We start from the raw sequence: 15,618 nt of genomic DNA, 5'->3' as shown, positions 1-15,618 counted from the left end.
TGAAAAAACTAAAATCAGCCTAAGCTGGTTGACTGATTGGTTATCCAGCCTGGTTTTTGCTGGTCAGGCTGGTTTTAGAGGGGTTTTGACCATTTCCTCAGCTGATCAGTCTGGGAGACCAGCTGGAACAACCAGCTAAATCCAGCTTGACCATCTATGTTTAGGCTGGTTTTAGCAGTTTTTTCCATCAGGATAGAATAATCGTTATTATAATTTTAAATAAATATAATCGTGATTATCAGTTTAACCATTATCGTGCAGCCCTACACTAACACACACAGTCACACTCGTTTAGGGGTCACTTCACCTACAGTGATATCATTGACTTGATTGCAAATAACTGCACAGACACTATTTAACTGAAGAGATGACATCACTGAATTCAATGATGAACTCCCTTTAACTATCATTCTGCATTATTGACACACTGTTTTCCTAATGAATGTTGTTTAGTTGCTTTGACGCAATGTATTTTGTTTAAAGCGCTATATAAATAAAGGTGACTTGACTTGACACACACACACACACACACACACACACACACACACACAGCTTGTGTGGACAGTCACTAATCATTCTCACCACATTATTCAGTTTCTAAGTCAGACAGAGCTCATCGGCTCGAGGCTGAAGACAAACACAGTCACTTTCATTTGTTTAGTTTACAGCACTGTAACAGAAGAAAGGGTAATTTGCTTTCACATTATTTCGACAGCAGCTTGTGTCACGCGCATGATAACACACGCGTCCCTCTCGAGTTTTATTTCATAACCTAATTCTATTTCAAACGTTCTTATAGAAAACGAAACTACTACAAACTACTAATATATATCAATCTAAGCGTAGTTGAGGACGTAAACACAGCTTTTATTTTGAAAGACGTGAGATGTTTACGGAAGCTGTTAGAAAGAAAGCGGAAGCGCTGGTTTGGCGGGAGCAGATGAAGATGGAAGCGCGCAGAGTGAAGCAGAAAGTGAGCGCGGGGTTTAAAATGCGCGGATTAATCCTGCGTCCGTATGTGACTCTCTCTCATTACTGTAGATATCTACATTCTGACGGGTTTCCTCTCGAGTGTTTAAGCACTGATCTGTGTTTCAGGGAGTCCAGCCGCTTCCTGCTGCGGGTTCTAGAGTCCGTCACTGAAGCGGATCTGGAGGAGGTTCTAGAGCGGATCTTAGATGCTGTCGAGAAACAACCGCGTGAGTCTCACCACGATGATGATGATGATGATGATGATGATGATGATGATGATGATTGTTGTTTCCTTCGCCAGATAGTGATGGCTCGTTCTTGAACGATTTGTTCATTTTGAACGAATCTTTAATGTGACTCGGTTAGAACGAGTCGTCTCGATTCATTCAGTCGCGCATGCGCAGTGTTCTGTAGTTCACCTGTTTCAGTCAGTACAGTCTGAGCCGAAGTGACACTTAATATCCATAATAACCTACTCTTTGTTACCTTCGTCACCACATTCAGTGTATGGAAAATAACCACCTTGACAGAAATTCACACATTTATAAACGGTAAGAGGTAAAAAGCAGACTCGAGAGATCAGAGCTGAGCTAATCACAGACTCAAGACCCACGTAAACCATGAATTCATCTTCTGTTTCTTACTGCAATACAGTTCTGTATTGTTTGTAGTGTGATCATGTGCGTTAGCACTAGTAGACATGTTAGAGAAGCAACACGTAACATTTTTAATTACATTTTGATGAAAATGAATGAAATGGCTCAAAAAGATTAATTAATTTTGCTCACAAAACAATAACCATATTCTAATTGTCAAAATAATGTGTCTGCTTATGTAAATCAAGGTTGATAAGGGGCCATTTTAACTTCTTAAACCAAAATAATAGGCTATAAATATAACTTTAGATATATATCCCGGATCAAATCAGGGCAAATATCCCCTTAAAGAGAATTAGGCTACCGCACATGAATAAAATATGCAAGCAGAAAGTCAAAATGGCAATCAAGAAATTTACTGACACCCTCAAAACAATGCTTGCATAATTTTTTATGTCAGTCAGAATAATCCAATTTTAATGCAAAAGTGCCCGTATAAATGATAGGAAATGGCAACATAATTAACAGGTATTTCACACTGAGATCAAAGCGGTGTCATCCAAACTGAAATATATTCAGACAATAAAAGATAATAACAATAACATTGCACTTACCTCTATAATTTTACACAGAACTAGAGGAAGCCTCTGGTTAAAGGAATAGTTCACCCAAAAATGAAAATTCTGACATCATTTACTCATCTTTGTCGTTCCAAATCTGTTTGAGTTGCTTTCTTAAATTAAACATAAAATATATTTAGAAGATTGCTGGTTATCAAACTGTTGGTGATTGCCATTGTCTTCCATAGTATTTCTTTTCCTACTATGGAAGTCAATGGAAACCACCAACTGTTTGATTATCAGCAATCATATAGAACATTTTAGATTTTTATCACCGCTGTTTTGTTGTTTGATAATCATTAATGACAGCCGCAGTATTTATAGGTTGCTGTCTCTTTAAGACCTGATCACAGATCTGATGTAATGATACACATCCCATTTCTTTCTCCCTGTTTCCATACACTTGTGCCATAACTGACTGATTACCTGAATGATCCCTATTCCCTGAGGAGGGGTTAACTTCACTTCCGAACATGGGAACCGCTGACGTAGTCTATTGTAGTAATGTTGTCTCTGGTATTCTGGTCTGTGAGCATGAATGTGTTCAGGGGGCGTGGCTTTAGATGGCGATGACAGGGAGGATGGCGTGCTCCTTTCAGTGCTATCAGGATAATGTTGCATTTTCCAAGATCTCCAGCTGCACCTTTAACTCCAGGCTTGATGCATCAGGATCAGCTGAATTAAGATATCTGCAATGTGTTTATGACTAGACGTAATCTTCCATTGGAAAATGTTTTCGGAAATCTTCAAATAGGTCTTGACTTTTTAAATTTTTATGTTTTTAATTTTAATTAAAGATCTAATTGTCTTATTGATTTTGTGCTATGCATAATTTTAACTGGAGATCTCTCAAATTACAGTTGTACTAGTTATAATTAAATACGAGATGACTCTAACTGAAATACCACTAATGAAAAATATAATTCAAGATATCTCTAACTGGTGTTTGACTAGTCATAATCAAATTCATGATATCTTTAAAGGGGGGGTGAAATGCTATTTCATGCATACTGAGTTTTTTACACTGTTAAAGAGTTGGATTCCCATGCTAAACATGGACAAAGTTTAAAAAATTAAGTTGTACGTTTGAAGGAGTATTTCTGTTCCAAAAATACTCCTTCCGGTTTGTCACAAGTTTCGGAAAGTTTTTTTCGAGTATGGCTCTGTGTGATGTTAGATGGAGCGGAATTTCCTTATATGTGTCCTGAGGCACTTCTGCCGGAAGAGAGCGCTCCCGTATAGCAGAGCACTGAGAGTAGGGCTGGGCGATATGGAGCAAAAAATATATCTCAATATATTTTGCTATATCTCGATATACGATATATATCTCGATATCTTTACAGGAAAAATAACCCCCCTAAAACTACTGCAAAATCAAATATGCCAAATATTAATATTGGGGGGAAGTCGTGGCCTAATGGTTAGAGGGTTGGACTCCCAATCGAAGGGTTGTGAGTTCTAGTCTCGGGCCGGACGGAATTGTGGGTGGGGGTAGTGCATGAACAGTTCTCTCTCCACCTTCAATACCACGACTTAGGTGTCCTTGAGCAAGGCATCGAACCCCCAACTGCTCCCCGGGCGCCGCAGCATAAATGGCTGCCCACTGCTCCGGGTGTGTGCTCACAGTGTGTGTGTGTGTGTTCACTGCTCTGTGTGTGTGCATTTCGGATGGGTTAAATGCAGAGCACAAATTCTGAGTATGGGTCACCATACTTGGCTGAATGTCACTTCACTTTCACTTTTTTTCACATGTTAAGGGGCCTATGAAACGTTTTATTTTTTTCTTCACCATATGCTTTATTGTTACCTAATTCTGTGTTTTAGCATGTGTAATTATTTAAATGCATAAAAACAACTTAATTAGTTAAAAAAAATCTTAAAATAGCCTTATGTGAAATTTTTTCCCTTCAGAAATTCTGTGTATTTACATTTTTCTGGTTGTCAAATGAAGGCATAAAACATTTATTTAATTTATCTTTTAATTATTTAAAATTAAGCAAACTTTATTTTTTGGTAAACAAAGGGGATTTACTATTAAAAATAAAACATGGAAGAAATGTTGTGTGATTATTCCTTAAAAAATATGTTCATTTCATTTTAATAATAGTAGTAGTGGGCTATCTACATTCTGCTGTACAATAGTGATATTTCTGTCAAATACTTTTATTTTGACGGGTTTACCTTTACAATTCTGTGTATGTGATACTACAGTCTATGATGTGATATGAGCTAGTCTTACTCAAATCAAACGGTCAGATGCTCATGAAGTGACTCTCGGTGCAGTTCTGGAGATGTTCCTCATGTGTTCACATCTTTATCAGTGAGAGGAAAGACGCTGAAATCAGCGCGAGCATCACGCGCTTCCGTGTGTTTAATGAATGAAGACGCGCTTCTGCGCCATTCGTTAACACAGACACGCAGAACATGCAGGATTCATATTTAAATAGACTTTTCTGGGTTAATATTTGCAGATATTAGTCTATATCGCGATTTGATTTAAGTGCATGACCTACTTTTGATAATTCATTCAAAATTTAACCAATTCCGTGACATTCCGCGTTAAACTGTAAATACCGTTTTTATGACTGGATTCCGTCCGCGTTTTCTGCATCGCGGAAATCATTGGGCCCTACGTTAGACATCTGCCTTCTGTTCGTCCTACGCCTTAAAACCGAAGTATCTCCATATAATGGAGCCAGTTGTCCTTTTGTTTTTAGACTTTGTTTTTTAGACTAGTTCTATACACGCGAAGGGAGTGGGGACAAAAGCAAGGAGGCGGGGGCGAGCGAGCGGGGGCGAGCACAGCACAGAGAAGGCAAAGAAGCAAAGTGGCGGAATCAGAATTAAATATAAACAACATATCGATATATACGATATGTCAAAATCCATATCGTGTTTAAAAAATATCTCGATATATTTTAAATATCGAGATATCGCCCACCCCTAACTGAGAGCACAACAGACATTCACTGATCAGAGCGAGAGACATTCACTGATCAGAGCGAGAGCGTTGCGAAATGTCACAAAAGAAGTGTGTTTTTGGTTGCCAGGGCAAGACAACCCTGCACAGATTACCAAAAGAGAAACAGCATTAAGGGACCAGTGGATGGAGTTTATTTTTACAGAGCATCAACGGAGTTGTGCAAGTGTTTGTGTTTGTTCCCTGCATTTCGAAGATGCTTGTTTTACAAACAAAGCCCAGTTTGACGACGGATTTGCACATCGTTTATTTCTTAAGGATGACGCAGTCCCAACGAAAAAGGGTCACGATCGTGTGTTGGAACCGCAGGCGGTGAGTAAAACTGCTTCAAATATCTCTGCCTCCTTGTTAGTGCGTCCGCCTCCCATCGGAGACCCGGGTTCAAGCCCCGCTCGGAGCGAGTCGTTGCTGATGCTGCTCTCGTTCAGTTTCAGCCTCAGGATCTGATTCTGGATCATAAATAAACGGCTGAATCTGACTGTTAGCCATGGTTTGTTTTGGTTGATGGTTTTTTCCTCACAGTAATGTCACAGCTTCCAAACGCTCTCAACGCAAAAGTCTACTGTCGCTAGTGATTCTTTAGCTCCGCCCACACGTCACGCCTCCAGCCGCTCGTGTTTTTCACCCCCCCTTTAATTCATCATTTAAAAAGTTTTCCTAAATACATTACTTGTAAGTAATTTGTTCTTAGTCAAATTACAGTTATAGATCTCTTGATTTGGAATTTTTCCTAGTCTAAACTCATTTAAAGATCAGCGTTTAGCTTTGTGTCTAGAAAGAATTTAAATGTAGACTAAAGCCCTTTATAGATATCTAAATGCAAATCAGTGTTAATTTTGACACGAAATTTTAATTTAGTTTTAGTCTTAGTCTTTTGACTATAATTCTTTTTAGTTTTAGTCAAGTTTTAGTCATCTAATTTGTTTTAATTTTAGTCTTATTTTAGTCGACTAAAATTGCTTGGTATTTTAGTCGACTAAAATAAGACTAAAATCAATAACAGATTTACTAGACAATTTTTTACAGCTGGTATAGGAAACAAACTTAACCAAAATATATAAAACACAAATTCAACTTTATTTCAACACAACTGTGTCTTTATTTCGATTCAAAAGCTTTTATGCAGCAACAAACACTGTCATGATAATGTAAACAATAACTAGCTGCCAATTGACCATCAATAAAAGAAAAATAAAGTTAGGTCCAGGACCTTAAAGCTTACAGCTGAGCTGAACAATAAGTGCATACATTTAAAGTAAATATTTAATAAGTTGGGTGGATAAAAAAAGTAACAAGATTTTATAAGGTATTCATTTGTCTAGCAATATTGTATGTTTTAAATACCACAATATTGCTATAGATTTGTATGTATAATGATAGGATGTGAACATGACTAATATAGAAATATTTGTGATATTGTCAACAAGTAGAACATTATAAAATATACTAAACATTAGTATTAATCAAATGTATGTATCATAATATTACGTATTAGTATTGTGCTCTTATCTAACTTGAAGGGGCTATTTTACAGTACTTTTCAGTTCGTAATATTTAATGCTACAACATCTACGCACTGCAGTCTTCCAATTTTGCTTAGCTCAATAAACAAAAGAACATCGTTGTGAAATTAGATTTGAGAAAATGTCCGGGTGGCTCGTCTGTAAATGTCTTTTCAAATTGGTTGTGTTCTTGCCACGAATGAGCGCTCCGCTTGCTTTACACTTTGTTTTGTTTTGTTCGTCGTCAAACGTGAAGTGAGCTGTGGTTTTGTCGCTCTTTTAGACATCACCTCTTCGAATGCCGTGTCTTCCCGGGAGCTCATTTAAAAACTGAAAACCTTCGCCTCACGTCTCAATAAGTCAGGCTCGGATTGGTTCTCTTCTCTCATGCAGTCTGTTCCGTTTTGCCGGTTCTTTTGTTCATTCCTCGCATCTCTCCCGTCTGCTGATTTGATTTTCGTCGCAGTCTATTTTCGTCACGTCCTTTATTCGTTGACGATAATGTCAATCAATTTAGTCATAGTTTTAGTCTCCATCAGTGCCTTCTTTTTTAGTTTTCGTTTCGTTTTCGTCTGCAAAAATATATTCGTGACGAAAATAATGACGAAAATATTTAGTCAACGAAATTAACACTGATGCAAATACACCTTTGTTAAGCCCCTCCTTAAATGTTTTAAGTTAAAGTGAAAGTCGTGATATTTGCTAAGTATGGTAACCCATACCCAGAATTGGTGCTCTGCATTTAACCCATCCAAGTGCACACACTCGGAGCATTCAATGAGATTGCAGTTTTTGCATTAGCTCCGCCCACTACTGGAAAACCCGGTGGTTCTTTAAGTTATTTTGACAGGAAAATACAAAAAAGAATATAGTTTAGAATATAGGAGACTTCAGATGACTGCTTACTGTTTTCAAACGGTTAAGAAAGTGAAGAAGAAGAAAGTGAAAGAAAGAAGAAAGAAAAGAAAGTGAAGTGACATTCAGCCAAGTATGGTGACCCATACTCAGAATTTGTGCTCTGCATTTAACCCATCCGAAATGCACACACACAGAGCAGTGAACACACACACACACTGTGAGCACACACCCGGAGCAGTGGGCAGCCATTTATGCTGCGGCGCCCGGGGAGCAGTTGGGGGTTCGATGCCTTGCTCAAGGACACCTAAGTCGTGGTATTGAAGGTGGAGAGAGAACTGTTCATGCACTCCCCCCACCCACAATTCCGTCCGGCCCGAGACTAGAACCCACAACCCTTCGATTGGGAGTCCAACCCTCTAACCATTAGGCCACGATGGTTTTCATTCATCTGCAGTTTTGTCATACTGACTATTATGTCAACAGTATGGAGATCTCCTCATGGTGTTGTATTATTGAATCTAGCATACAGTGATTTCAATTCAATCTGTTCTGCAGTCTTGAATGTTTGAAATATTTTAGCGAATGTTTTTGCACTGGTCCACGGTTCAGAGAGCTCCGGTGTCTGGGGCAAATGCGCTGGACAGCCTGACTTTCAGGATTTGTGCGTCACAGAGCAGCAGGTATGTCACAAACACAACACGGCCGTCAAGCAGAGGTGTCTGTTACAAATGCAGTTTCTGGAACAACAGGTTTCTTTTGAAACAAGAACAAAACCATTGTTTGTGTAGGGAATGATGCTGGATTATGCTGCTAATACCAAACTCTGCTTCTTCGCTTTCCTTCGTAGACAGCATCTGGAAGGGCGTAATTGACAAGCGTCTACTTTCTTGTGGGGGCACTTGTCTGAAGTTTAAAATCATTGGTTACCTGTAAGTCAATCACATAAGGTTTGGTTATGATGTGTGTTTTTCGCGGGCTCAGCCTCCTCAAACTTCCACTGTAAACACAGGAATACTGCGAAAACAAAAAACATCGAGCGAGTTACCAGAGGATACATGGCAGTTCACAATCACAATTATCATCTTGCCGGACTTTGGCCTCCCCAGTCTCTTGCTGACGATTGGTAACAGTTGATAAATTAAACTTTTCCCAAAACCTGTTGGGAGTAGAGCCACAACTCTGGGCTTCAGTTGGCAAATGCAGGGAATATTCTCCACAACACAGCAAATAGCATCCCATATCTCATGTCCACTGTCTTTTTCGATTTCACTAACCTAGACTATGATCTTAAATTCACCACTTAGCATCTATGTCACGGCTCTCAGCCCGTCCTCTGTTCGTTGATTGGCCGGCTGGTTTGGAGCCGGAGGAAATCTGGGAGATAGTTTGCCATCTCAAACAGAGTCTAGAAGCGAACCGAAATTGAGCAGAAGTATTAAGTCTGACGTAGTCAGGCTAGTGCTGCTGAATTTCATGGTAATCCTCAGTCCATATATCCGTGGTAATGTCACACCCATGCGTCTCAGCGATGGGCTGGATCTCAGCGATGGGTTGGATCTCTGTTGCGTCTCAGTGTTGGGCTGGATCTCAGCGATGGGATGGATCTCTGTGTTGGGCTGGATCTCAGCGATGGGTTGGATCTCAGTGATGGGATGGATCTCTGTGTTGGGCTGGATCTCAGCGATGGGATGGATCTCAGCGATGGGATGGATCTCAGTGATGGGATGGATCTCTGTGTTGGGCTGGATCTCAGCGATGGGTTGGATCTCAGTGATGGGATGGATCTCTGTGTTGGGATGGATCTCTGTGTTGGGCTGGATCTCAGCGATGGGTTGGATCTCTGTGTTGGGCTGGATCTCAGCGATGGGTTGGATCTCTGTGTTGGGCTGGATCTCAGCGATGGGTTGGATCTCAGTGATGGGATGGATCTCTGTGTTGGGATGGATCTCTGTGTTGGGCTGGATCTCAGCGATGGGTTGGATCTCAGCGATGGGATGGATCTCAGTGATGGGATGGATCTCTGTGTTGGGCTGGATCTCAGCGATGGGTTGGATCTCTGTGTTGGGTTGGATCTCAGCGATGGGTTGGATCTCAGCGCTGGGATGGATCTCTGTTGCGTCTCAGTGCTGGGCTGGATCTCAGCGATGGGATGGATCTCTGTTGCGTCTCAGTGCTGGGCTGGATCTCAGCGATGGGATGGATCTCTGTTGCGTCTCAGTATTGGGCTGGATCTCAGTGATGGGATGGATCTCTGTTGCATCTCAGCGATGGGATGGATCTCTGTTGCGTCTCAGTATTGGGCTGGATCTCAGCGATGGGATGGATCTCTGTGTTGGGCTGGATCTCAGTGATGGGATGGATCTCAGTGTTGGGATGGATCTCAGTGATGGGATGGATCTCAGTGATGGGATGGATCTCTGTTGCATCTCAGTGTTGGGATGGATCTCAGCGATGGGCTGGATCTCTGTTGCGTCTCAGTGATGGGTTGGATCTCTGTTGCGTCTCAGTGATGGGTTGGATCTGTGTGTTGGGCTGGATCTCAGTGATGAGATGGATCTCTGTGTTGGGTTGGATCTCAGTGATGAGATGGATCTCTGTGTTGGGTTGGATCTCAGTGATGAGATGGATCTCTGTTGCGTCTCAGTGATGGGTTGGATCTGTGTGTTGGGCTGGATCTCAGTGATGAGATGGATCTCTGTGTTGGGCTGGATCTCAGTGATGGGATGGATCTCAGTGATGGGATGGATCTCAGTGATGGGATGGATCTCAGTGATGGGATGGATCTCTGTTGCATCTCAGTGTTGGGATGGATCTCAGCGATGGGCTGGATCTCTGTTGCGTCTCAGTGATGGGTTGGATCTCTGTTGCGTCTCAGTGATGGGTTGGATCTGTGTGTTGGGCTGGATCTCAGTGATGAGATGGATCTCTGTGTTGGGTTGGATCTCAGTGATGAGATGGATCTCTGTTGCGTCTCAGTGATGGGCTAGATCTCCACTACCCCACAGTCTACTGCAGGCCTGTGCTGTTCCCTCATTATGACGAGACACTGGTTGGAAGCAGAGCATCTCTCACATCAAATGTACCATGTTTAGCGGCTACATTAATGAAGTGCTGAACAATGTCTACAAAGCCCTTCCTGGCAACAAAGTAATCATTGAAAGTATACACTTATTCTGCGTGCCTGAGATGGGTTTTTTTCTTTCCACATGTTATAGTACTTATATAATGTCTGTTATATTGAGGGTATTTCCATTGTTTTAGTATAACACCATACCATTCATGTTTTTTCTTTTTTATAATTTAAAGAAGCAAAGGTAAATCTCTCTCAGGATCTTAAACCCAGTGCAGCCCTCTGATTGTTCCGATGATTGTTGTTGGGGTGGATGGGATGATGAAGATAATGATGATGATGGTGATGATGATGATGATGGTGGTGGGGGTTCTGTGTCTCAGTGGGGTCCAGTATGGTGGAGCTGTCGGTGCTGGAGGCGGCGGTTCAGGACTGCAGTCAGGCGTGTGATGAAACCATGTGAGAATCTCTCATCAACATCTGAACTCACACACAGTGTTTGTCCTTCTGTCTCTGACGTTCACCTTCTTTACTCACAGCGACAATGTGTTCAACATCATTGGAGCCTTTGACGTCCCTCGGTTCATCTTCAGCACAGAAAGAAAGAAATTCGTCCCGTAAGAAATAATTTGATAAACAATAATAATAATCTAGTGCATGTGATGAGTGAAAACAATAGAACACTGGTGAAAGACAGCGGTGTGTGTCTCGTCTGCTGTGTTTGTGTGAGGATGATGATGATGTTGTCCATCGACAGGAATATGAAGTGCTGATTAGTGTTTGTTCTCTTTCAGCATCAGCATGACGAATCATCCGGTCCCTAAACTCTGCGGTCAGTCCAGAGATAAAGCCGAGCTCTTCAGAGAGCGATACACCATCTTACAACAGGCTAGTTATTTCCTTCATGAATCATAGCATGTTTATGTTAATGTTTGTGACCAGAGTTAGCGTCTGTCTCTGATTAGCACCTGTATCTGATCGGAGTAAGTTAAGCTTAACATGGACTTTGTCAGTTTGCTTTAAAGAAATTGGTGTGTTTGAATGTTTTTCCTGCCATTTACATGTGCCTGGGTGAATTTCAGACCAAAAGTTTGGAAACATTACTATTTTATACGTTTTTGAAAGAAGTTTCATCTGCTCAAGCCTGCATTTATTTGATCAAAAATACAGAAAAAACAGTAATATTGTGAAATATTATTACAACTTAAAATAATAGTTTTCTATTTGAATATACTAAATAATAATTTATTCCTGTGATGCAGCGCTGAATTTTCAGCATCATTCCTCCAGCCTTCAGTGTCACATGTAACATCAGTCGATCACATGATCCTTTAGAAATCATTCTAATATTCTGATTTATTATGAGTGTTGGAAACAGTTCTGCTGTCTAATATATTTGATGAATAAGGGTTAAAAAGAACTGCATTTATTCAAAATAAAAATAAAAATTCTAATAATATATATTCTAATAATATATTTACTTTTCTGACACTTTTTATCAATTTAACCCATCCTTGCTGAATAAAAGTATTGATTTTATTTAAAAAGAAGAAAAAAAAATTACTGACCCCAAATTACTGACCAGTAGTGTATATTGTTATTACAAAAAATTTATATTTTAAAAACATAGCTGCTTTTTTTTTTTACTTTTTTTTTTTTTACTTCATCAAAGTATCATAAAAGTATCACATGTTCTGAAAATATATTAAGCAGCAGAACTGTTTCCAACTTTGATAATGAATCATCATATTAGAATGATTTCTAAAGGATCATGTGATATTGATCTTAAAAATTCAGCTTTGCATCACAGAAATAAATGATAATTTAAAGTATAATTTAAAAACAATTATTTTAAATTGTAATAATATATCACAATTAGTAGTGGGCATAGATACATTTTTTAATCTAGATTAATCTCACTGTGATCTTGAAATTAATCTAGATTAAAATGGCTCATTCGAATTCTGCCGAAGGCATTCAGAATATGTGTTACCCAAATAAAATTGACCAACAGTAAGTCTTTGAGAAGGGGTTTATCAAGCTAGGTGGTGCATTAGAAAAGGGGCTCATCTCCTGTTTCCAAAATGCATCACAAAGTGCTTGAAAAAGCTGTGTACTCATTCCACATTACACAAGGTGCAAACAACCTTACACCAAAGTTTTTTTTCAAGTTTTTAGGTGTCAATGTACAGGAACCAAATAATTAAATGTAAAATAGCACTGGATAGTCTTCAATGTAAAAATGAAATATACAATCAAACCAACATTTATTGAGACACCTTCAACATTTCTCACATTATTACAGTTTTGCTATATATATAAAAAATTATTCCTGGTGTCTGAATAATTTTTGGTTTTAATGTTAAAACTACAAAGTAATTCAGTCAAGAGCAGTGAGTGATCTTCATTTTCTTGGATTAGCATTACAGCAGCCAGTAGCTAAATTAGGCGCGGTCACTTTAAGAGACCATGAACACATCCAATATAATACACATCCCATTTTTTTCCTCAACTGTTTACTTTCACTTAAGAAATAACTGACAGTGTTTTCGAGCATAATTTCCAAGGTGGATATTTTGACATATTTTGTATGTTTTTGTTGGCACAAGAGCAAAAATAAGCAAATTCCATGTTCAAGTGTTTTGAGATGCCTTTCTCTTCGCAGAAGAGAGCTCGGTTCAGTGTCGCTGTCCTCAGCGAGTCAGTTATATAAAATATCAAGGTGAAAGTCATCATAGCTTGCTTAGTATAGACCCAGCTCCCAACCCAACTTTGAGAATAGATTAACGGCGATATTTTTTTTTTTATCGCCCTATAAGAGTCTCGCGTTAATGCAGCACGTTAACGCTGATAACGGCCCTACACTAATCACAATATTACATTTTTTTCTGTATTTTTGATAAAATAAATGCAGGCTTGATGTGCAGAAGAAACTTCTTTCAAAAACATAAAAAATAGTAATGTTTCCATGCTTTTGGTCTGCACTGTATATATTAACATAAAAAAAAGAAAACACCCTTTGTTTGTAGCAGAACTTCTTTACAAACAGTTTACACACAACCTCTTCTGCTGGTGTTTGGTCAATGAGGCCCATTGAACAGCATTCAAAAATGTATAATCTATATAATCTGAAAGGGGTCATATGATGCTTTTTTTTTAAAAAGACCATTATTTTGTGTATTTGGTGTAACAGAATATGTTGACATGCTTTAATATAAAAAAAAACACATTATTTTTCAAATACTGTACATTACATTATTGTAGATTTTCTATGCCCCGCCTCTCAAATGACTTCTGACAAGCGTAGTCTGCTCTGATTGGCCAATTGGCCCAGTGCATTGTGATTGGCCGAACATCGCAAGCACTCATCGGAAACGAGCAGCATCTCTCTCGTGAAGCACACACAAAAGTGACTAAAACTCATTCATCGACGGGCCGCTGTGTTTACAGCCTGGTTCAAAAAATGGTTTTGGTCTAATTTTGCCCTTCATGACAACTGTTAGGGGGTGAATTTTTTTATAACTCATCCATTTAAAATGTATTGTGCCTTCTAAGTTCTGTGTAATTAAGGGCACTTGAGTGACGGGTTGATTGGAGACTTTACAGATCTTCTTCATGCACCAAGAGCTTGTAACACTCCTGAGAGAAAGGAACAGTTTAAATCTCATCATATGACCCCTTTAAAGCATGATGGTCACACTGAGCAGTTTAGATGACCAGGCTTTTCGTGCAGTGACTGATTGTTTGCAGTGATTAAAGTCATGGTTCTGAAATGCATGTTAATCGCAGGTGTACAGGGTTTATCATTACTTAATCGTTATTCATCTACAGCGAACTCACAGACATGAACTCTTCACTCCTCCTGTTATCGGTTCAGCTCCAGATGAAGGGAGGAACAAATTCCAGGTAAAACTGAACAAAGCTCTCTGTGTAGACCGCTAAAGACTCACACAATCAGCTTGTTTCTGGAATATTTCCAGCCGGTGCTGATGATCTGTGACTGTTCTACAGCTGAAGACGGTGGAGGCTCTTCTGGGCAGCACAGCTAAAGTCGGAGAAGTGATTGTTCTGGGCATGATCACGCAGCTCAAAGAGGTATTCCTCCTCTTCCCACATTCGTGATCGGTTGTGTTCGGCTGTTTGTGCTCGTGGGTTAGTCAAGGTAACCCTAATCATGTACCGGTTAGATTAAACACTTGATGATGTTCTTGCTCTGTCCATGCAGTAAATGCACAGCCTTGAATGAGTCTGGTTTTCTTCTCGGTGTCAGTGGTGCGAGTCTGTCAGATACATCCAAAAACATGACTCTATATAGTGGGTTATGTAGAAATGTATTTTATTTGTTAGCTTGTTAGGGAGGGTTCAGTAGTGGCTGGACATCTGTAGTCTTGATTAAAGCATGAGCATCTGTTGATGTGATGGAGAGAGAGACTCACTGCAGTGTTTGTGTGTCGTCTCTTCATCCTCACGCTGTTCTTTCAGGGCAAGTTCTACCTCGAGGACCCCAGCGGCGCAGTGCAGCTCAACATGTCAAAGGCAATATCCTTCCTGTGCTAATCACCACACTCTTGTGCTGCTATCTTAGAGACGGTTCTCCGTTTGTTCTTTAACACTCTTCATACCAGTTTCACAGCGGTCTTTACACCGAGTCCTGCTTCGTTCTGGCTGAAGGTGAGTCTCGTTCTCTCCATCTTCTGCTCTTTCCATCCCTGGATAATCACACGATGTGTCTGTGTTCACAGGATGGTACGAGGATGCAGTGTTTCACGTCAACGCGTTTGGTTTCCCGCCCACAGAACCCTCTTCCTTCACCAGGTGTGCGTTAGCTTTTATTTCCTGTAGGATGTCGCTGACATCGATCTGCATCCACATGAGTTTTCTTTCTGTGTCCAGGGCTTATTATGGCAATATAAACTTCTTCGGCGGGCCGTCCAGCACAGCGGTCAAAGCATCGGCCAAACTGAAGCAGCTGGAGGAGGAGAACGAGGACGCCATGTTTGTGATGGTGTCAGACGTGTGG

General features: G+C 40.1%; 1 protein-coding gene across 3 annotated transcripts in view; it reads left to right on the top strand.

Annotated features, from left to right (window-relative positions):
• Positions 1 to 890: 890 nt before the first annotated feature.
• LOC113074414 (DNA polymerase epsilon subunit 2-like) overlaps positions 891 to 15,618 on the top strand; it is a 22,927-nt gene continuing 8,199 nt past the window's right edge. For 2 of the 3 annotated variants that reach the window (XM_026247264.1, XM_026247263.1), the window contains exons 1-11: positions 891 to 1,014; positions 1,099 to 1,199; positions 10,982 to 11,057; positions 11,138 to 11,215; positions 11,393 to 11,486; positions 14,430 to 14,504; positions 14,610 to 14,693; positions 15,081 to 15,137; positions 15,221 to 15,269; positions 15,341 to 15,413; positions 15,492 to 15,618. The exon at positions 15,492 to 15,618 is cut by the window's right edge and continues 46 nt beyond it. In XM_026247264.1, coding sequence (XP_026103049.1) covers positions 941 to 1,014; positions 1,099 to 1,199; positions 10,982 to 11,057; positions 11,138 to 11,215; positions 11,393 to 11,486; positions 14,430 to 14,504; positions 14,610 to 14,693; positions 15,081 to 15,137; positions 15,221 to 15,269; positions 15,341 to 15,413; positions 15,492 to 15,618 — 888 coding nt within the window. In that variant the 5' untranslated portion in view covers positions 891 to 940. The remainder of the gene's footprint in view (positions 1,015 to 1,098; positions 1,200 to 10,981; positions 11,058 to 11,137; positions 11,216 to 11,392; positions 11,487 to 14,429; positions 14,505 to 14,609; positions 14,694 to 15,080; positions 15,138 to 15,220; positions 15,270 to 15,340; positions 15,414 to 15,491) is intronic. The other variant, XM_026247265.1, reaches the window with a different exon arrangement.

The sequence above is a fragment of the Carassius auratus genome, unplaced genomic scaffold, assembly GCF_003368295.1.
Source record: "Carassius auratus strain Wakin unplaced genomic scaffold, ASM336829v1 scaf_tig00014572, whole genome shotgun sequence".
In the NCBI taxonomy this organism is placed as follows: Eukaryota; Metazoa; Chordata; class Actinopteri; order Cypriniformes; family Cyprinidae; genus Carassius; species Carassius auratus.
This window is presented reverse-complemented; position numbering and strand designations above follow the sequence as displayed.